Raw genomic sequence first — 23,776 nt, forward strand, 5'->3', positions numbered from 1 at the left:
TATATGTTTTGTGGGGCCACTCTAGTCCAGAGAAACATTGTTTTGGTTGATTGTATAGTCAGATGACAATAAACTGGAACTTGAACTGAAATATAAACTTATCAAACAAACAGCATCAAAGTTCAAAGTAAAAATGGAGGTGATGAATTGGCATACCTGAGGGAGATTGAAAATTTGGCTGAGTGGTGTCATACAGCAACCTCTCGCTCAATGTCAGCAAGACCAAGGAAACGATTGTATACTTCAGGAGAGAGAAACTAGAGGTCCATGAGCCAGTACTCATCAGAGGATTAGAGGTGGAGAGGGTCAGTAACTTTAAATTCCAGGGTGTCATTATCTCAGAGGACCTGTCCTGGACCCATCATATAAAAGTAATTTCAAATAAAGTACAACAGCACCTCTATTTCCTCAGGAGTCTGTGGAGATCTGGCATGTCATTAGAAACTGTGACAAACTTCTATAGATGTGGTGAAAAGGGTATTGACTGGCTGCATTATGGCCTGGTGTGGGAACACCAATGCCTTTGAGCAGAAAATTGCTACAAATGGTAGTGGATTCAGCCAAGTACACCACAGGTAAAGCCCTCTCAACCATTGAGTACATCTACATTGTCGTAGGAAAATGGCAACCATCATCAAAGATCTCACCACCCAAGCCATTCACAAACAAGAAAAAATCTGCACATGCTGGCAGTCTAAGCAACACATACAACATGCTGGAGGAGCTAAGCAGGCCAGGCAGCACCTATGGAAAAGAGTAAACCATTGACATTTCATGCTGAGACCCTTCATCAATGAAGGGTCTCAAACCAAAACGTTGACTATCTCCTCTTTTCCATTGATGCTGCCTGGCCTGCTGCATTCCTCCGGCATTTTCATTGTATTTCCACCCAGGCCATGCTCCTTTCTCACTACTGTCATAGGTAGAAAGTATAAATGCCTCAGGACTCACACTGCCCCTCAACAAAAGAGGATAACTATACTCATCTATTGAGATGTTCTCACAATCAATGATCTCACTTTAAGGACTCTTTATCTTGTTATTTCATGCTCTTTTATTCATTGTTGTTTACTTATATTTGCATTTGCACATATAAATTTTTTCAATGACTTTAAGTTACCTGGCCCCCACCACCTTATTTTCGCCATGGATGTCCAGTCCCTATATACCTCCATCCCCCGACCAGGAAGGTCTCAAAGTTCTCCACTTCTTTTTGGATTCCAGACCTAACCAGTTCCCCTCTATCACTACTCTCCTCCGTCTAGCGGAATTATTCCTCACTCCTAATAATTTCATCTTTGGTTCCTCCCACTTCCTCCAAACTAAAGGTGTAGCCATGGGCACCCGTATGAGTACCAGCTATGCCTGCCTTTTTGTTGGTTTTGTGGAACAGTCTATGTTCCAAGCCTATATTGGTATCCATCCCCCACTTTTCCTTCGCTACATCGACGACTGCATTAGTGCTGCTTCCTGTACACATGCTCAGCTCGTTGACTTCATTAACTTTGCCTCCAACACCCTGCCCACAAATTTACCTGGTCCATTTCCGACACATCCCTCCACTTTCTTGATCTTTCTGTCTCTATCTCTGGAGACAGCTTATCTATTGATGTCTACTGTAAGCCTACAGACTCTCACAGCTACCTGGACAATTCCTCTTCCCATCCTGTCTCTTGCAAAAATGCTATCCCCTTCTCACAATTCCTCTGTCTTCGCTGCATCTGCTCTCAGGATGAGGCTTTTCATTCCAGGACAAAGGAGATGTCTTCCTTTTTTAAAGAAAGGGGCTTCCTTTCCTCCACCATCAACTTTGCTCTCAAACGTATCTCTCCCATTTCACGCACATCTGCTCTCGCCCCATCCTCCCGCCACCCCACTAGGGATAGGGTTCCCCTTGTCCTCACCTACCATCCCACCAGCCTCCGGGTCCAACATATATTTCTCCGTACAAAAAAGCTGGATGAACTCAGCAGGTCGGGCAGCATCCGTTGAAAGAAGCAGTCAACGTTTTGGGTTGAAACCCTTCGTCAGGACTAAAGAAGGAGGGGACAGGGGCCCTATAAAGAAGGTGGGGAGAGGGTAGAAAACCAATCAGAGGAAAGATCAAGGGGTGGGGGAGGGGAAGCAGGGAGGGGATAGGCAGGAGAGGTGATGAGAGAATCTAAGGGGAAAGCACTATGGGTAGTAGAAGAAGGCAGAATCATGAGAGAGATGATAGGCAGCTAGAAGAGGAGGCAGAGTGAAAGTGGGATGGCGGAAGGGAAAGGGAGGGAATTAGCGGAAGTTGAAGAATTTGATGTTCATAATGCCACAACAGACAGGATCTCCCGGTTGCCACTCACTTCAACTCTCCCTCTTATTCCCATTCGGATATGTCCACACATGGCCTCCTCTACTGCCATGATGAGGCCAAACTTCGGTTGGAGGAACAACATCTCATATACCGTCTGGGTAGTCTCCAGCCCCTTGGTATGAACATTGAATTCTCCAACTTCTGGTAATTCCCTCCCTCTCCCTTCCCCATCCCACCTCTACTCTGTCTCCTCTTCTAGCTGCCTATCACCTCTCATGACTCTGCCTTCTTCTACTACCCATAGTGCTTTCCCCTTAGATTCCTTCTTCACCTCTCCTGCCTATCCCCTCCCTGCTTCCCCTCACTCACCCCTTGATCTTTCCTCTGATTGGTTTTCCACCCTCTCCCCACCTTCTTTATAGGGCCCCTGCCCCCTCCTTCTTTAGTCCTGACGAAGGGTTTTGACCCGAAACGTTGACTGCTTCTTTCAACGAATGCTGCCCGACCTGCTGAGTTCATCCAGCCTTTTTGTACGTCTTGACTTGACCACGGCATCTGCAGTGCACTTTGTGTTTATATATTTCTCCATAGCTTCCGCCACTTCCAACGGGATCCCCTACCAAGGACATCTTCCCCCCACCCCCTTTCTGCTCCTTATGGGATTCCCTTGTCCATTCGTCTCCCCCATCCCTTCCCACTGATCTCCCTCCTGGCACTTATCCTTGTAAGTGGAACAAGTGCTACACCTGCCCTTACACCTCCTCCCTCACCACCATTCAGGGCCACAGACAGTCCTTCCAGGTGAGGCAACACTTCACCTGTGAATCGGCTGGTGTGGTATACTGCGTCCAGTACTCCTGGTGCGGCCTTCTATATATTGGTGAGACCTGAAGCAGACTGGGAGACCATTTCGCTGAACACCTACGCTCTGTCCGCCAGAGAAAGCAGGATCTCCCAGTGGCCACACATTTTAATTCCACATCCAATTCCCATTCTGATATGTCAATCCATGGCCTCCTCTACTGTCAAGATGAAGCCACACTCAGGTTGGAGGAACAACACCTTATATTCCTTCTGGGTAGACTCCAACCTGATGGCATGAACATTGATTTCTCTAACTTCTGTTAATGCCCCTCCTCACTTTCTTACACCATCCCTTATTTATTTATGTATGTATGTATTATAATTTTTTTTCTTCTCTCTTTTTTCTCTCTCCGTCCCGCTCACAATCACTCCTTGCATGCTCTTCATTTTCTTCTAGTGCTCCCCTCCCCCTTTCTTTCTCCCTAGGCCTCCCGTCCCATGATCTTTTCCCTTCTCCAGCTGTGTTTCGCTTTTGCCAATCAACTTTCCAGCTCTTAGCTTCATCCCACCCCCTCTTGTCTTCTATCATTTCGGATCTCCCCTCCCCCTCCCAAATCTCTTACTATCTCTTCTTTCAGTTAGTCCTGATGAAGCGTCTCGGCCTGAAACTTTGACTATACTTCTTCCTATAGATGCTGCCTGGCCTCCTACATTCCACCAGCATTTTGTGTGTGCTACAGTTACTGTTCTATAGATTTGCTGAGTAGGCCCTCGGGAAAAAGAATCAAGGGGTGTACAACGAAGTTGTACATGGTGACATGTATCTACGCTAAAAATAAATTTTACTTTGAACTTTGAACATATTCCTAAAAGATCAGTGAGCACACAGTAATGGTAAATTTAAACAGTATACTGCAAATGAACTTTATTATACATTGTAGACCAATTAAAACAAACCTCACATTATTTTAGCAAGAGTTCTTTCATAGCCATTAAAAAGGACACATTTTCAAGAGACGAACTTTTAAAATTTCTGCTCATTTTGCAACATCTCAAACTGATTTCAATACTGATACAATAGCCTAATAAGTTGATACATCAATATGGATGCTTTGTTAAAAGGAGTCTATTCGGCATTCTAAACAGAAGGGCGAGCAGCAGAACCCTTCGTATGTATGGTCTTATGGCCAATTAGATTGCACTAAAACTAGAAAATCTATAGTTAAATTTATAATGTCAAAAATAAAAAAAAACAATATACTATCTAGCGATAAGATAATCGTCATTTTATGCGGCATTTGAGCACACATTTTACACTCAAATGATCAATAAACACAAGCACTATATTAACATCAAATTGCAGATGCAACTTCAACTAAATGTAATTGTTAAAAGCTATGAATATTTTCCAGGTCTTGTTTGGTTTTACTGTAAACATACAAGAGAGCAGCTACAGATGTATGAAAATAAACCTCCCCTATCTGTTGAACATCAGATTTTTTAATACCCTAAGGGTTTAGAATTACGTAGTCTTACAAGATGTGAGGTTATAAATGGGAGCAAGCAACTAAAAGGCTAAACGTTCAGTTAACAGATGTAATGATCATCCTCTCACAATTCTTAAACAATAATTTTAGATTAATTTTTTACATAATAATGTATTCCATGAAAGTAAATGTTGCAGTAAGTGTCCATCTTACCGGTTCATCGAAAGCCACTCCCCTGTGTTGGCTAGGGATTAGCCCATATAAGGAACACTGCAGCCCCTCCTGATGGCTGCACTTTAGCCGATGACATCACAGCGCCGGTAGAGTTTAAATTTGTGCATGGAAACCACACACTTTCTTTTTGCTCTCCGGGTTACCGTGGGCTGGTGTTAATACATCAGTATTTGTTTTGTCCTGCACTTTGGGTACTCAGTTTAGATGAGTATTTGTAACCAAGTGTACAGACAGGAGATTCTGTGGTCGTGACAGAGACTCCTGGATGGTTTGTTGCCTCCCGGGTGCCAGGGTCAGGGATGTCTCTGATCGCACGCACAGCATTCTGAAATAGGAGGGTGATCAGCCAGATGTCGTAGTACACATTGGTACCAATGACATAGGTAGAAAGAGTCAGAGTGAGTACAGAGAGCTTGGTAGGAAATTGAAAAACAGGACCTCGAGGGTAGTAATCTCCAGATTGCTGCCTGTGCCACGTGCCAGTGAGGGTAAGAGTAGGATGCTCTGACAGATGAACACGTGACTGAGAAACTGGTGTCGGGGGCAGGGCTTCAGATTTCTAGATCATTGGGACCTCTTCTGGGGCAGGTGGGACCTGTACAAGAGAGACGGGTTACACCTGAACTACAAAGGGACCAATATGTTTGCAGGGAGGTTTGCTAGTGTTACTGGGGAGGGTTTAAACTAGATTTGCAGGGGGATGGCAACCAGAGTGCCAGAGTGGATAGTGGAACGGGGGTAAAAATAAATGATGTTAGTAGTTCATGCAAAGTCACAAATAGTAAGGTTGTGTGTGGTGGTAATAATCTTCTGAGGAGTGTATATTTCAATGCGAGGAGTATTGTGGGAAAGGCAGACGAGCTGAGGGCCTGGATTATGACATCATAGCCATTACTGAACCTTGGCTACAGGAGGGGCAGGACTGGCAGCTCAATGTTCCAGGGTTCCGATGTTTCAGACGTGATAGAGGCAGAGGGATGAAGGGTGGGGGGGTGGCTTTGCTAGTCAGGGAAAATATTACAGCAGTGCTTCAGCAGGACAGATTAGAGGGCTTGTCGACTGAGGCCATGTGGGTGGAGCTGAGAAACAGGAAAGGTATGACCACATTAATAGGGTTGTATTATAGACCACCCAAAAGTCAGCGAGAATTGGAGGAGCAAATCTGCAGAGAAATAACAGACAACTACAGGGGACAGAAAGTTGTGATTGTAGGGGATTTTAATTTTCCACACATTGATTGGGACTCCCATACTGTTAAAGGTCTAGATGGGTTAGAGTTTGTAAAATGTGTTCAGGAAAGTTTTCTAAATCAATATTTCGATGTACCAACTAGGGAGGATGCAATATTAGATTTCCTATTTGGAATTGAGTTAGGGCAGGTGACGGATGTGTGTGTAGGGGAACACTTTGGTTCCAGTGGTCATAACGTCATTAGTTTCAACTTGATCATGGATAAAGATAGATCTGGTCTTTGGGTTGAAGTTCTAAACTGGAAAAATGGCCAAATTTGAACAAATGAGAAAGGATCTAAAAAGCATAGATTGGGACAGGTTGTTCTCTGGCAAGGATGTGATTGGTAAGTGGGAGGCCTTCAAAGGAGAAATTTTGAGAGTGCAGAGTTTGTATGTTCCTGTCAGGGTTAAAGGCAAAATGAATAAGAATAAGGAACCTTGGTTTTCGAGGGATATTAGAACTCTGATAAATAAGAAGAGAGAGATGTATAACATGTATAGGCAACAGGGAGGAAATAAGATGCTTGAGGAGTATAAAAAGAGCAAGAAAATACTTAAGAAAGATACCAGGAGGGCTAAAGGAAGACACGAGGTTGATTTGGCAGTCAGGGTGAAGGATAATCCTAAGAGCTTCTACAGGTATGTTAAGAGCAAAAGGATAGTAAGGGATAAAATTGGTTCTCTTGAAGATCAGAGTGGTCGGCTATGTATGGAACCAAAAGAAATGGGAGAGATATTAAATGGGTTTTTTGCATCTGTATTTACGAAGGAAACTGGAATGGAGTCTATGGAAACAAGGCAAACAAGTAGGGAGGTCATGGAACTTATACAGATTAGAGGAGGTGCTTGCTGTCTTGAGGCAAATCAGAGTAGATAAATCCCCAGGACTTGACAGGGTATTCCCTCGGACCTTGAAGGAGACTAGTGTTGAAATTGCAGGGGCCCTGGCAGAAATAATTAAAATGTCGATATCCACGGGTCAAGTGCCGGAGGATTGGAGGATAGCTCATGTAGTTCCGTTGTTTAAAAAAGGCTCAAAAAGTAAGCTGGGAAATTATAAGCTAGTAAATTTGACATTGGTAGTAGGTAAATTATTGGAAGGAATACTAAGAGATAGGATCTACAAGTATTTGGATAGATCGGGTCTTATTAGAAAAGTCAGCATGGCTTTGTGCATGGTAGGTCATGTTTAACCAATCTATTAGAGTTTTTCGAGGAAGTTACCAAGAAAGTGGATGAAGGGAAGGCAGTGGAGTTTAATGCGGACAAGTGTGAGGTATTGCACTTCGGAAGGTTAAACCAAGGTAGAACATACAAGGTAAATGGTAGGACACTGAGGAGTGCAATAGAACAGAGGGATCTGGGAGTACAGATACATAATTCCCTAAAAGTGGCGTCACAAGTAGATAGAGTCGTAAAGAGAGCTTTTGGTACATTGGCCTTTATAAATCAAAGTATTGAGTATAAGAGTTGGAATGTAATGGTGAGGCTGTGTAAGACATTGGTGAGACTGAATTTGGAGTATTGTGTGCAATTTTGGTCACCTAATTACAGGAAGGATATTAATAAGGTTGAAAGAGTGCAGAGAAGGTTTACAAGGATGTTGCCGGGACTTCAGAAACTGAGTCACAGAGAAAGGTCGAATAGGTTAGGACTTAATTCCATGGAGCATAGGAGAATGAGGGGTGATTTGATAGAGGTGTATAAAATTATGATGGGTATAGATAGCATGAATGCAAGCAGGCTTTTTCCACTGAGGCTAAGGAAAAAACCCCCAGAGGTCATGGGTTAAGGGTGAAGGGGGAAAAGTTTAAAGGGAACATTGGGGGGGCTTCTTCACGCAGAGAGTAGTGGAAGTGTGGAATGAGCTGCCAGATGAAGTGGTGAATGCGGGCTCACTTTTGACATTTATAACAAACCATATAACAATTACAGCACGGAAACAGGCCATCTCGGCCCTTCTAGTCCGTGCCGACAAAAATTTAAGAAAAACTTGGACAGGTATATGGATGAGAGGGGTTTGGAGGGATATGGTCCAGGTGCAGGTCAGTGGGACTAGGCAGAAAAATAGTTCGGCACAGCCAAGAAGGGCCAAAAGGCTTGTTTCTGTGCTGTAATGTTCTATGGTTCTACGGTTCTACTTTGTACTCTAAGGGTTTACTGAATGTTTAGTGTCTGTCTTGTCCTGTGAATAAATAATCAACTTACTTACCAATCGTGAATATCTTCTAACCCACTTAGTGAAACTACAGATCTGATTTCACTTGACTAACATTAAGCTTTAGTCAAAAGTTCAAATTTCAAAGTACATTTATCATCAAACTGTTATTATGTAATACAACCTTGAGATATACATCAGGTAGCCATAAAACAAACAAACCCAAAAGAATCCATTAAAAAATCTGTCCAGGTAGCCTCCAACCTGATAGTATGAACATCTCTTCTCCTTCTGGTAATTTTTCCCCTTTCCCCTGCCCTCTTTTTCTATTCACCACTCTGGCTTCTTACCTTTTCTCCTCAGCTGCCCATCACCTTCCCCTGGTGCCCCTCTCTTTTCCTTTCTCGCATGGCCCACTCTCCTCTCCTATCAGATTCCTCCCTCTCCAGCCCTTTACCTTTCCCTCCCACCTGGCTTCACCCATCATATTCTAGCTAGTCCTCCTTCCCCTCCCCCACATTTTTATTCTGGCATCTTCCCGCTTCTTTATCAGTCTTGATGAAGGGTCTTGGCCTGAAACGTTGGCTGTTTATTCTTTTTCATAGATGTTTTGTGACCGCCTGAGTTTCTCCAGTATTTTGTGTGCATTGATCTGGATTGCAGAATTTCTGTGTTTATATTTTATATGACATTTATTTTTCTGTGAATTTTAAATGTGCTTTCCCATATAAATGAAAGATAGTCTAGTATTTTTAAGTCATGCAGATGTCAATACTTTTGAAATTGACCCTTAAAGAAAACCATTAGCATTGGCAACTTCAAGCTCTTACCATGACACAGCTGCCCAGGCTGAGGTGTTGAAGTTCCAAACAGAAGTTCAGAATGCTGAGTAGTGAGATTTGCTGTTGTCACGAGACACATCAGAGGCAACGTGAAAAGAAAAACAAAGGGAAAAGAGGTCAATTAGGGATTAAAGCCTGTCACTACTTTTCCTGAAATATCGTTCTAAACTTCGGTTACATCCACCACAAATGCAGTTTAATGAGTCCCAAGGTATTCAGATCATCGATTAGCTCATGGTCAAAGAAATCATTACTGGCTTAAAATGCAGTTCCCCCTAGATGTGAATCTGCACAGACCACAGTTATCAAGGGTTCTGTACCTCTGAACAGCTCTCCCTAAGGGAGAAATCTTGAAAATGCAGAGATCTTCCACTAATATGCAGGGCTGCTGTGGCACCACATCAGATTAGTGATGTCCCCATAAATAAAGTAGCAACCATGACATTCACAGATCAGACAGATCACAAATCTACAGAAACTGTCAACCGCACACCGCACGGAGTAGCAGGACCAAACGCTAACCACCGCTAACCAAATGATTCTAGTCACAGTTAACTGAAGCATTTTCATGCATAAAACACAGAATAACACATATGGGAGAAGACTACAGAATATGTAGTTCGACCACAAAATTTCCTCTCTGCTCAGCACTATTCGAAATAGGGTAAAAAAAATCAAAATTGAATGGAAGCAACTGTCATGAGGCAAAGACAACAGAAGCCAAGTCTCTTACAGATACTTAGCACTAACAAAGAAAAAGGTCTCCCTGTAAGATATTTTAACCTTTGAAGCATTCAGGTGAAGCATTACCTTGGTAATAGCATTTGGTTTACATATACTACAGTACCAAAGCAAGGCATTCAGTACAGTGTGTTAGATATGTGGGTTATGACCAAAGAAAAAAAATGGCTGTAGTTGCTCAGCACTTTAGTGCAAAGGTGTTTATTAGGTTTGTTAAAATTAGCAAAAATAGCAAAAAGAAAACTACTGATGTTTACGAAAAGCTATCTACCAGAAAATACAACAGCTCTGTAATTATATTCTTGTCCAGTATGAACTCCTGGCGGCCTCTATCTCTCTCTCCTACCTAGGGTGAAGAGCTCCATTTTTTAGGCACCAGGACATATAATTACCCACAAAGTTAACTTAAGACTTAACATGAATTTGAATATGATACACCTATATTATATTATAAACAGAAGTATATACCTTAAATACAGGATACAAACAATATATACACATTTATACATCCCCATGGAATACTCTGCTGTGTATGGTGGGAAAGGCACCATGTAGCCAAACCCAGCACATCAGCTCAGTTTATGACCCATTATGAGATTATAATGGGGAAGGCATGAAGTGCATGCACTCAGGACGATGACAGCAGAATAACAAGGGGTGTGTGTGTGTGTGTGTGTGTGTGTGTGAAAGAGAGAGGAGCGTGTTTATCGAGAGCTCTCCATCACATTACCATTCTCTTCACTTGTAGCAACAATGCTCAGCAACCAAGACCGGTGGTCTGCAGTTACATTTCCTTTCCCTGCTTTATGATGGACACAGAATTTGAAGGGTTGGAGCTCCAGGTACCAAATATTCCCCAAGACCCTGCGCAGATGGTACAGCTGCTCTGTCCACATCCGGCAACTAGGTAGGCCATTATGCAGTCCAACAGCCTTGGAGCACACAATCCATCAACTGCTGGAAGGTTGCTGGTACACCGTGAAGACCAAAAGGCAACACGGTGAACTGAGACAGAAGCAGGGGTGTGTCATAGACAATGAGGGGTTTTGATTAGTTATCCAAGGGAACCTACCAGTAGCCTTTACAAAGGTCCACTGTAGTGATGTAGTTTGCCAGTCTAATCCGTTCTAGTAGGTCATTAATGCAGGGTATAGGATAAATATCAAAAAAATAAATAGCATTCAACTTCCAGATATCAATGCATACTGTTAAGGCACCATACTTCTTGTGGACGATAACGATAGGGCTGCTCAACTAACTGTCTGAAGCTCAATGACTCCCAGCTCCAGCATGGTCTGAATTTCATCCTTAAGGCCCCCATAAGTCACTCTGGCATTCTGTAGCAGTGTTAGCGTACTGAATCATGGGCAGGTCTGATCCTGGTGGAATACTTTAGGACCTTTGTCAGTCCTGGGCTCTGCTGGAACAGCTTTGGAAAATCAGCAAACACCCTTTGCAGGTTCACTGGTTGGCAGCCATTGAGACGGGAGAGGTGAACTATCCAAGGCCCCTTACAGGCCTCCGTGACCTCTTCTGAGTCATCATCAATGGGTACTTAATCTGGAGAAATACAAACAGAGGTAGGAGAACCAGCATATTTCCCACATTGCTTTGGCTGGTCTGACTTTCTAGGCCTTTTGGCTCTTCCCTCGCACAGACTAGCAACCAAGTCAGGCAAAGGTTGTAACTCAGCCATTACTTTGGTTTTAGCACGAGTCATGACAATGTAAGGAATAGCACTATCTAATCCTGAATTAACTTTCAGATGGAGATGTAATGTAAGGATTTTTACTCCTCATGTATGTGAAGGATGTAGGAAATAAAGTCAATTCAACAGATGGATGTGATTGACTATATCCCTTCTTCAGTAACTCAAGTAGCACAGACAGCTGGGGCTGGCAAATGGGGTTGAGAAGGAGAAAAGATAGGATCAGCCATGATTGAATAGTGGAGCAGACTCGATGGGCCAAATGGCCTAAATCTGCTCTCCAGAATCATGTCACCTGGTGGTCTCTCCAGCACCGGCACTTTCATCAAATACATGGTCATCCTGCTCAATAGTGAGTTCTGTCTGTGGCTAAGACTTTCAGTCACCATGGACACAGTGGACAGGTGTTTGGTGACTGCAATCAACACCAAAGGCAGGAGCATAACTTTTCTTAATAAATGACAGTGAGCTTCCAGGATCTAAGAGAGTTTTAACAAGGTTTCCATTAACTTAGGCTATTACAGGTTTTCCCCGCTATCCGAAGGTAGAGCGGAGCGTTCCTATGAAACCTTTTGTAAGGCGAAATGGCATAAAGCGAAGAAGCAATTACCATTAATTTATATGGGAAAATTTTTTGAGCGTTCCCAGACCCAAAAAATAACCTACCAAGTCATACCAAAGAGCACATAAAATCTAAAATAACACTAACATATAGTAAAAGCAGGAATTATATGATAAATACTCAGCCTATATAAAGTAGAAATAACGTATGTACAGTGTAGTTTCACTTACCAGAATCGGGAAGATTTAGCCAAAACCGATTTGTAGAAAAATATCAGCACGTACACGCATACTCACACACCTGCCCGCGCAAGGCTTCATGGTCATGGTAGTCTTTCTCGGGGTAAACACAAGTTTAAAGTGGGCACCTTTTTTCGTAAAAGCAAAAATCCTTTTCGGATTTCTTTCGGTTAGCGAAAACAGGTGCTAATGTAAGTCTTTCGTAAAAACGAAGTGACGTAAAGTGAACTTTCATAAAGCGGGGGACACCTGTATAAGCAAAGGCTCTTTCTCCTCACATTGAATTGAATTGACTCTATTTCTTACATCCTTCACATACATGAAGAGTAAAAATCTTAATGTTACATCTTCATCTAAATACACAATGTGCAATCATATTAATTTATAATAAATAGAACAGTCATTGTAACTGAAATACACTGAAATCAGTCTGATGGCACGGTGGAAGAAGCTGTCCCAGAGCCTGTTGGTCCTGGCTTTTATGCTGCGGTACTGTCTCTCGGATGGTAGCAGTTGGAATAAATTGTGAATGGGGTAACTCTGGTCCCCAATGATCATTTGGGCTCTTTTTTCACACCTGTCTTTGTAAATGAGGTCCATTATTAAGGACCCACATCACCCAGAGCATGCCCTTTTCTCACTGTTACCATCAGGTAGGAGGTATAGAAGCCTGAAGGCACACACTCAGTGATTCAGGAACAGCTTCTTCCCCTCTGACATCCGATTCCTAAATGGACATTGAACCTTTGGACACTACCTCACTTTTTAAAAAATATACAGTATTTCTGATTTTTGCACATTTTTTTTAATCTATTCAATATACGTATACTGTAACTGATTTGTTTGTTATTATTATTAGTTTTATTTTATATTATATAATATAATATATTATATATTGATTAAGGGGGGATCTTATTGAAACGTATAAAATTCTAAAGGGATTGGACAGGCTAGATGCAGGGAGATTGTTTCCAACGTTGGGGAAGTCCAGAACGAGGGGTCACAGTTTAAGGATAAAGGGGAAGCCTTTTAGGACCGAGATGAGGAAAAGCTTCTTCACACAGAGAGTGGTGAATCTGTGGAATTCTCTGCCACAGGAAACAGCTGAGGCCGATTCATTGGCTATATTTAAGAGGAAGTTAGATATGGCGCTTGTGGCTAAAGGGATCAGGGGGTATGGAGAGAAAGCAGGTACAGGGTTCTGATAAAAACACAAAATGCTGGCAGAACTCAGCAGGCCAGACAGCATCTATGGGAGGAGGTAGTGACGACGTTTCGGGCTGAAACCCACTGAACTGCTGTTGCTAAGTTAACAAATTTCACGTCACATGCTGGTGATAATAAAACTGATTCTGATTCTGAAATGTCATGAATCATGGGATGTTCACAACTATAGATGCAGTGGGCTATCAACATCACTCTGCAAAATCCTACAATTAAGGGAGGTCCAGTTCCCATACCAGGCAGTGATGCAGCCAGTCAGGGTGCTCTCAATTGTGCCCCTGTAAAAAGTCCTTATGATTTGGAGGCACACACCAAACTTCCTCAACCGTCTGAGGTGAAAGATGCGCTGTTGTGCCTTTTTCAACACACAGTTGGTGTGTGCAGACCACGTGAGGTCCTTGGTGATGTGGATGCTGAGGAACTTAGATCTGTTTACCCTCTCAGCCCCAGATCCACTGATGTCATTCTGCTTATTTTTCATTACCATACTCACATTCAATGCAGTCATTATCAGCATCATCACATTCTCCCTCACTTGGCATATAGCACATACCTGACAATTTGGGCTCTTGAGAGGACACACAGAGGACTTATGACCTGGCTGCTTACAATGGTAGCAAATAAAAGTCTTAGGAGAAACTACCAAAGGTTCTTTCCTGCCATTTCTCCCACTCCCCAATTCCACAGAATTATCCCGAGTCCCTTGAAGTGTTAGTCTCTATTTTAGTTTCGAAATGAACGGCTGTGATGGCACCCCCTTATAAGATCATAAGACATAGGAGCACAATTAGGCCTTTCAGCCCATCAAGTCTTTTCCACCATTCCATCATGACTGATCCCGGATCCCACTCAACTTCCATACACCTGTCTTTTCACATATCCTTTGTTGTCCTGTCTGATCAGGAAACTATCAACTTCCACTTTAAATATACCTATGGACTTGGTCTCTACCACAGTCTGTGGCAGAGCATTCCACAGATTCATTAGTCTTTGGCTAAAAAAATTCCTCCTTACCTCTATTCTAAAAGAATGCCCCTCAATTTTGAGGCTGTGAACTCTCATTCTGGATACCCCAACATAGGAACCACCTTCTCCATATACACCCTATCTAGTCCTTTCAACATTCAGTAGGTTTCAATGAGATCCCTCCTGCATTTTTCTAAATTTCATTGAGTACAGGCCCAAAGCTGCCAAATAGCTCCTCATATGTTAACCCCTTCATTCCCTCCTCTGGAGTCTCTCCAATGAAAGCACATCCTTTCTGAGATACAGGGTCCAAAACTGTTGACAATATTCTAAGTGTGGCCTGACCAGTGTCTTATAAAGCTTCAGCATTATCACCTTACTTTTATATTCTATTCCATTTGAAATAGATGCTAACATTGCATTTACCAAAACGCATTATCATACATCTCCCAACAATGCAATTTTTTTCTCCATTCCTCCATTTTGTCTAAATTCTGGTGCAATCACATTGCTTCCTCAGCACTACTTACCTCTCCACCTATCCTTGTATGATCTGCAAACTTCACCACAAAGCCATCAATTCCATTATCCAAATCATTGACAAACAATGTGAAAAGCAGCAGTCCCATTCTGATGCCTGAGGAATATCACTAGTCACCGGCAGCCAACCATAAAAGGCTCCCTTTATTCCCACTCACTGCTTATCAGCCATTCCTTGACCCACACCAGTATCTTTCCTTTAATTCCATAGAATTCATGTGTGGAACTTTATGAAATGCCTTCTGAAAATCCGAGTAAATGACATCCACTGCCTCTCCTTTGTCCATCCTGCTTGTTACTTCCTCGATTTGTCAGGCAAGAAAGATTTCCCTTTGCAAAATGAGCAGACTATTATTTAGATGGAGAGAAAATTCAAAACGCAGAGACGCAAAGGGACTTTGTAGTCCTTGTGCAGGCTACCCTAAAGGTTAACCTCCAGGTTCAGTCGGTGGTGAAGAAGGCAAATACAATGTTGGCAGTTATTTCTAGGGGTACAGAATATAAGAGCAGGGATGTGATGTTGAGGCTCAATAAGGCACTCGTGGGACCATACTTGGGAGTATTGTGTGCAGTTTTTGGCTCCTTATTTTAGAAAGGATATACTGACATTTGACAGGGTTCAGAGAAGATTCACGAGAATGTTTCCAGCAATAAAAGGGTTACCATATGAGGAATGTCTGGCAGCTCTTGGGCTGTATTCCCTGGAGTTCAGGAGAATGAGTGGGGATCTCATAGAAACATTCCGAATGTTAAAAGGCCTGGACAGATTAGATATGACTAAGTTATTTCCCATGGTAGGGGAGTTTAGGACTAGAGGGCACAACTTCAGGATTGAAGGACGTACGTTTAGAACACAGATGCGGAGAAATTACTTTAGTCAGAGGGTGGTAAATCTGAGGAATTTGTTGCCATGAGCGGCTGTGGAGGCCAAGTCATTGGGTGCATTTAAGGCAGAGATAGTTAGGTTGTTGATTAGCCAGGGCATCAAAGGGTATGGGGCGAAGGCAGGGGAGTTGGGAAGACTGGAAGAATTGGATCAGCCATGACTGAAGGGCAGAGCAGACTTGATGGGCCGAATGGCCTACTTCTGCTCCTATATCTTATGGTCTTTTGGTCTTAAAAACCATGCTGACTTTGAATTATTTTATCATTAGTCTCCAAGTACTCCGAAACCTCTTGCTTAATAATGTTGTTAAAATACATTAGGACGGATAAGCCCCCAGGGCCTGACGGAATATTCCCCAGGCTGCTCCACGAGGCGAGGGAAGAGATTGCTGAGCCTTTGGCTAGGATCTTTATGTCCTCGTCATCCACAGGAATGATACTGGAGGATTGGAGGGAGGTGAATGTTGTCCCCTTGTTCAAAAAAGGTAGTAGGGATAGTCCGGGTAATTGTAGACCAGTGAGCCTTACGTCTGTGGTGGGAAAGCTGTTGGAAAAGATTCTTAGAGATAGGATCTATGGGCATTTAGAGAATCATGGTCTGATCAGGGACAGTCAGCATGGCTTTGTGAAGGGCAGATCGTGTCTAACAAGCCTGATAGAGTTCTTTGAGGAGGTGACCAGGCATATAGATGAGGGTAGTGCAGTGGATGTGATCTACATGGATTTTAGTAAGGCATTTGACAAGGTTCCACACGGTAGGCTTATTCAGAAAGTCAGAATGCATGGGATCCAGGGAAGTTTGGCCAGATGGATTCAGAATTGGCTTGCCTGCAGAAGGCAGAAGGTCGTAGTGGAGGGAGTACATTCAGATTGGAGGGTTGTGACTAGTGGTGTCCCACAAGGATCTGTTCTGGGACCTCTACTTTTTGTGATTTTTATTAAGGACCTGGATGTGGGGGTAGAAGGGTGGGTTGGCAAGTTTGCAGACGACACAAAGGTTGGTGGTGTTGTAGATAGTGTAGAGGATTGTCGAAGATTGAAGAGAGACATTGATAGGATGCAGAAGTGGGCTGAGAAGTGGCAAATGGAGTTCAACCCGGAGAAGTGTGAGGTGGTACACTTTGGAAGGACAAACTCCAAGGCAGAATACTAAGTAAATGGCAGGATACTTGGTAGTGTGGAGGAGCAGAGGGATCTGGGGGGTACATGTCCACAGATCCCTGAAAATTGCCTCACAGGTAGATAGGGGAGTTAAAAGAGCTTATGGGGTGTTAACTTTCATAAGTCGAGGATAGAGTTTAAGAGTCGCGATGTAATGATGCAGCTCTATAAAACTCTGGTTAGGCCACACTTGGAGAACTGTGTCCAATTCTGGTCGCCTCACTATAGGAAGGATGTGGAAGCATTGGAAAGGGTACAGAGGAGATTTACCAGAATGCTGCCTGGTTTAAAGAGTATGGATTATGATCAGAGATTAAGGGGGCTAGGGCTTTACTCTTTGGAGAGAAGGAGGATAAGAGGAGACATGATAGAGGTGTACAAGATATTAAGAGGAATAGACAGAGTGGACAGCCAGCGCCTCTTCCCCAGGGCACCACTGCTCAGTACAAGAGGACACGTCTTAAGTTAAGGGAAGGGAAGTTCAAGGGGGATATTAGAGGAAGGTTTTTCACTCAGAGAGTGGTTGGTGCGTGGAATGCACTGCCTGAGTCAGTGGCGGAGGCAGACACACTAGTTAATTTTAAGAGACTACTAGACAGGTATATAGAGGAATTTAAGGTGGGGGGTTATATGGGAGGCAGGGTTTGAAGGTCGGCACAACTGTGGGCCGAAGGACCTGTAATGTGCTGTACTATTCTACGTTCTACGTTTAAATACCTCTATCAAGTTCCCCCTCAACCTTCTACGCTTCAAAGAATAAAGACCTAACTTGTAAACACGAAGAAATCTGCAGATGCTGGAAATTCAAACAACAACACACACAAAATGCTGGTGGAACACAGCAGGCCAGGCAGCATCTATAGGGAGAAGCGCTGTCGAAGCTTCGGGCCGAGACCCTTCGTCAGGACACAACTTAATTTGTTCAACCTTTCTCTATAACTTAGGTGCTGAAACCCAGGTAACATTCTAGTAAATCTTCTCTGTACTCTCTCTATTTAGTTGACACCTTTCCTATAATTCGGTGACCAGAACTGTACACAATACTCCAAATTTGGCCTTATCAATGCCCTGTACAATTTTCGAAGAGACAATTTCGAATGAGATCGGAGGCGACATCTCTGGCAGGGTTTGCAAGCCATTACTTCCTACAAAGTGAAACCCATTAGCATGAATGGCAGTGATGCTTCACTACCAGATGAACTCAACGCCCTCTATACCCACTTTGAAAGGGAGAATACAACTACAGCTGTCAACATCCCTGCTGCACCTGATGACCCTGTGATCTCTGTGTCAGAGGCCAATGTTAGGCTGTCTTTAAAGAGAGTGAACCTTCGCAAGGCAGAAGGTCTCGATGGATTAGCTGCTAAGGCCCTAAGAACCTGTGCCAACCAGCTAGCGGGAGTATTCAAAGATATTTTCAACCCCTCACTGCGATGGGTGTAAGTTCCCAGTTGCTTCAAAAAGGCAACAATTATACCAGTGCCTAAGAAGAATAATGTGAGCTGCCTTAATGACTATCGCCCGGTAGCACTCCTGCCTCAGCAACGCCCTGGATCCATTGCAATTTGCTTATCGCCACAATAGGTCAACGGCAGATGCAGTCTCAATGGCTCCACACAGCTTTAGACCGGCTGGACAACACAAATACCTATGTCAGGACGCTGTTCATTGACTATAGCTCAGCATTTAATACCATCATTCCCACAATCCTGATTGAGAAGTTGCAGAACCTAGGTCTCCGTACCTCCCTCCGCAATTGGATTCTCGACTTCCTAACTGGAACACCACAATCTGCTCTACTCTCTATGTTCACAAGATTGTGAGGCTAGGCATAGCTCAATACAACCATTATTGGTAGAATTTCAGGTGGTGACGAGAGGGTGTACAGGAGTGAGATATGCCAGTACAACATGCTGTAAAGTTTCACTGCTAATGTAATGGCTTCTTTGCAATGTTCCCTGCTGAGGTAATGGTTTCTCTGTAGCAGCAATGTTTGGGTTATGGCTGGAGATAACAGGACTGTGGATGCATGTTAGCCAATCAGAAGTTTGTTGCCCTGTCTTGTGATTCTGGAAGCAGTTGATTTCGCGGGCTTTTGCCAGAGGGAGAGAGAGAGAGAGAGATGAAGAAAGAAGAATTGAATGGAGAGATCTGGTAGACCGCCAGACGGGGTGGACTCGGAGCGAGGGTCCAAGGGGCAGCGACGATTGAAGGAGGAATTGGCAAAGGGGAAACCGTGAGCTCCAACTTTGTGCACAGATTGTTTAATAAGATTTGAGCCATTTTTCATTTATATTTTGTTTCTCTAACCATATAGTCAAAGTAAGAGTTATAAGGCTTAATCGTTTAATCACTTATTGTGTACTGTTTGTTATTTTGGGGTACTGATTTGTAACAGGGGACACATCGCACAGTATCCACCCAAACTAGATTTCTTAAGTTTGGCTGGGCAGGGGGTTATCACACCCTATATTAAGCCGCTAGGTGAAGTGAGAGTAACACCAACTAGTGGAATGGTGCCGCAGCAACAACCTTGCACTCAACGTCAGTAAGACGAAAGAGCTGATTGTGAACTTCAGCAAGGGTAAGACGAAGGAACACATACCAATCCTCATATAGGGATTAGAAGTGGAGAGAGTGAGCAGGTTCAAGATCCTGGGTGTCAAGATCTCTGAGGATCTAACCCTGGTCTCAACACATCGATGCAGTTATAAAGAAGGCAAGACAGCAGTTATACTTCATTAGGAGTTTGAAGAGATTTGGTATGTCAGCAAATACTCTCAAAAACTTCTATACATGTACTGTGGAGAGCTTCCTGTCAGGCTGCATCACTGTCTGGTATGGAGGGGCTACTGCACAGGACCAAAAGAAGCTGCAGAGGCTTGTAAATTTAGTCGGCCCCATTTTGGATACTCGCCTATAAAGTACCAAAGACATCTTCAGGGAGCGGTGTCTCAGAATGGCAGTGTCCATTATTAAGGACCTCCAGCTCCCAGGGCATGCCCTTTTCTCACTGTTACCATCAGGTAGGAGGTACAGAAGCCTGGAGGCACACACCCAGTGATTCAGGAACAGCTTCTTCCCCTCTGCCATCTGATTCCTAAATGAACATTGAACCCTTGGATACTACCTCACTTTTTAAATATATAGTATTTCTTTTTTTGCACAATTTTTAATCTATTCAATATACATATACCATAATTGATTTAGTTATTTATTTAATATTTTTATTATTTTATTTTGTTTTTTCTTTTTCTATATTATGTATTGCATTAAACTGCTGTTGCTAAGTCAACAAATTTCACATCACATGCTGGTGATAATACAGACAGACATACTTTATTGATCCCGAGGGAAATTGGGTTTTGTTACAGTCACACCAACCAAGAATAGTGTAGAAATATAGCAATATAAAAACCATAAATAATTAAATAATAATAAGTAAATTATGCCAAGTGGAAAGTGGAAAATAAACCTGATTCTGATGTCCAGATTTGTTCTAAGGGCTGTTTGTTTGATCAAAGTTGTAAATTCCTACCCGAGTTAATGGGCCTAGATAGGGTGCACATGGTTCCTTTAGAAAAGAGATAAGGAGGAATTTCATTAGCCAGAGGGAACTGAAGTTGTGGAATTCATTGCCATAGATGGCAGTGGAGGCCAAGTCTTTGGCTAAATTTAAAGGGGACATTGATAGTTTGTCTAATAAGGACATCAAAAGTTACGGAGAGAAGGCAGGAGAATAAGATTGAGAGGGAAAATAAATTCACTATGATGGAATGACAAAATGTTCAAATTCTGCTCCTATGTCTTAGGGCTACATGTAGAGGACTCTTGATTAGAGTGAGAGACCTGTTGGTGTGTTTGTGAGTGGGAGGGTGGGAAAGGGGCTTGCTTTGCTGTTTTTTTGTTTTGTTTGTAGTGAACATTGTCAGCATGCTACGTTGGCACCAGAATGTGTGGCAGCACTTGCAGGCTGCCCCCACCACATCCTCGGGTATGTTGGCTGTTAACGCAAACAGTGCACTTCACTGTGTGTTTCAATGTACATGTGATAAATAAATCTGAAACAGAATCTGCCAGCCCTTACAACAATGATACTATCAATATCGTTCCTATTAACATGCAATGTACACAGAAAACTATCCACATTTCAACCAAAGGGATTAAACTTCAATTGCGCCAACATGACGTTAGTGAGTTCACCCAAAGTGTCCCTAATGTCTTTTTAGATAAATAACTTACTGCACATAATGAGAAGAAGGCATTTGTCATCCATGTGGAGAATTTCAAAAGAAATTAGTATAATGTTATTGTGAGCCTAAGGGAAGAGTGATTAGTTACAATGGTCAAAAGCAGAAATCTGATTATAATTTTAATTGTCATTTCCATGATCTGTATACCTAACATATGTACCCTACTGTTCCTGATGTAAGCCTCTATCAGTTTCCTATCATGAAGGGGACATGCTATGTGGGTGGAAGAATATATGGTGACACTTGTGGGCTACCCCAGCACATCCTTGGGTTGTTAACGCTGACTGCGCACTTACTTCACTGTGTGCTTCAAAGTCCATATGATAGACAAATGAATATGAATCTGCTTTAATACTGAACAAAGTAAAGTCACAACTCACCATTCACTGTACGCAACTGCCTCCTCAGTTATGTTACACTTTCATATACAGTGGATGTGGATTCACAGCTGTTTTTTAGTAAAAGCACACCTAATAGGATTTGAGTGAGTTATATCGAGTGAGTGATATTAACATCCAGCAGACATTGCTGTGCATTCCTCTGCATTCACTGTTCACACTCTCCTGGGTTACCAGAGTTCCCATTTATCTTATCGCATCTACTTAGGACTAGACAGGGAGAAAGAAAAGAGGATCGTATTGATAATTTTCTTTTCCTGGCAGCAGAATAAACCAAAATCATTAGGATTTAATTTGGTTGTTCATCTCTTTCATTTGGTGTCAGAGGCTGAGTAGGATAAGCACATCACTGAATAGATAAACAACAACATCCCAAACACTAAGTACAATTCAGTTTCTCTTCCAAGGCCATATTCAGTTAATCTGATAAAAAATTCCTGCCACTTTATAACGTATTCTCATATGAAAAATCAAGCCTCCAGAATTTGGGAAGATATGCCAGAGTGTAAAATTACCGGGCAAAATAAACCAAATGAGTACATAAATCAAATTCAGCTGCCATGAAAAACCAGAGAGAAATGTTTGATGTTGGAGTAAGTAATTCCAAGAGATAATGCAGGATGAGAAGCTGCACTCTCAAGTTTAAAATCTTATCTCACCAGGCTGCTTTTGAAATAATAAAGTGTATATCACTATGACAAAGCTGAAAGAAGCAACTGTTTTAATGTCAAACCACATTAACATTATCTCAAATTCATGCGACTTTGCTTCCCTCATGACAAAATCCTACACATAACCCATGAAATTTTGTTTAAAGGCTCAGCAGCAGACAGGGTGTACATGGAGATGGTCACCACCTAATATACCTCTAAACTACAAATTTAAAAAGTTAATACAATTCTTAGTTCTATGTTTTCATTCACTGGAGTTTCTCAATTGAGACTCAACTACATTCACTTAGCTAAAAGCCAAACGTAGAAAAGTTATTTCAAAGTTCAAACTAAATTTGTTATCAAGTACGTACAGCATATATCACCATATACTATCTTGAATTTATTGAATTTTTAAATAAATAAATTATTTATTCATTTCCATAGATACTGCCTGATGCGCTGAATTCTAGATTTTGTTTGCATTGGAGGCATTTACAGGAAAATTATGAAATGCAATAGTAAAGTACTATCAGTAACAGAGATTGACAAACCAATGTGCAAAAGATAAATCATGATAATAATAAAATATAAGTAATATGAGAATATTAGTTGTAGAGTGCTTGAAAATGAGACTGTAGGTTGTGGAATTAATTCAGTATTGTGGTGAGCGAACTTATCCACGCTAGTTTAGGATGGTTGTAGGGTAATAACTGGTCCTGAAACAGCTGTGTGGGACCTAAGGCTCCTCTTCTTCCTGACTGATTCTATAAAGCATCACTTTCCTTCACTGAACATGTGTGTTTTAGTGCTGTAAGTTGACAACAGTGGAAGTCACTCTCATGATTACAATGTAAAGTTTTAAAGATAGGCACAAGTTTGTGTAATTTATATTCTTCGTGCTCTCTGCACCTTAGTGCCAGTGATGTGAAACTTAACAGTATGCATGATTTTTCATAGATTCTTTGTCTTTGTTTTGTTCCTGTAAATACCAGCAATAAAATGACTCTAAAAGGTAGCACATACAAAATGTCAAAATTTCAGGTAGAGACCCTCCATCAAGACTGGAAAGGAAGGGGGAAGAAGCCAGAATTAGAAGATGTGGGTCGGGGAAGAAGTCAAGCTAGAAGGTGATAGGTGAAGTCAGGTGGCTGGTGGAGAGGGAGGGAAATGAGGGAAAACTTCACTCAGAGAAGGATGCAAGTGTGGACCAGAGTGCTATCAGAGGTAGTGGTGCGAATTCAATTTCAACATTTAGGAGACGTTTGGATAAGTGCATGGATGGGAGGGGTATGGAGGGCTGTGGTCCAAGTGCAGGTTGATGGGACTAGGTAGAATAATAGTTTGGCATGGACTAAATGGGCCAAAGGACCTGATCTTTGTTGTAGTGCTATTTGAC

At 42.4% G+C, this 23,776-nt stretch overlaps 1 protein-coding gene across 5 annotated transcripts in view; it reads right to left on the reverse strand.

The window, feature by feature from the left end:
* Positions 1–23,776, reverse strand: part of fbxl4 (F-box and leucine-rich repeat protein 4) — a 273,096-nt gene that overhangs the window by 58,574 nt on the left and 190,746 nt on the right. For all 5 annotated transcript variants that reach the window (XR_012100352.1, XR_012100351.1, XM_073057528.1 and 2 more), the window contains exon 6: positions 9,039–9,110. Coding sequence is in view for 3 of the 5 variants with exons in the window: in XM_073057528.1 (XP_072913629.1) it covers positions 9,039–9,110 (72 nt within the window). In the remaining 2 variants the exon portion in view is untranslated. The remainder of the gene's footprint in view (positions 1–9,038; positions 9,111–23,776) is intronic.

Source organism: Hemitrygon akajei, chromosome 9, assembly GCF_048418815.1.
Source record: "Hemitrygon akajei chromosome 9, sHemAka1.3, whole genome shotgun sequence".
NCBI lineage: Eukaryota > Metazoa > Chordata > Chondrichthyes > Myliobatiformes > Dasyatidae > Hemitrygon > Hemitrygon akajei.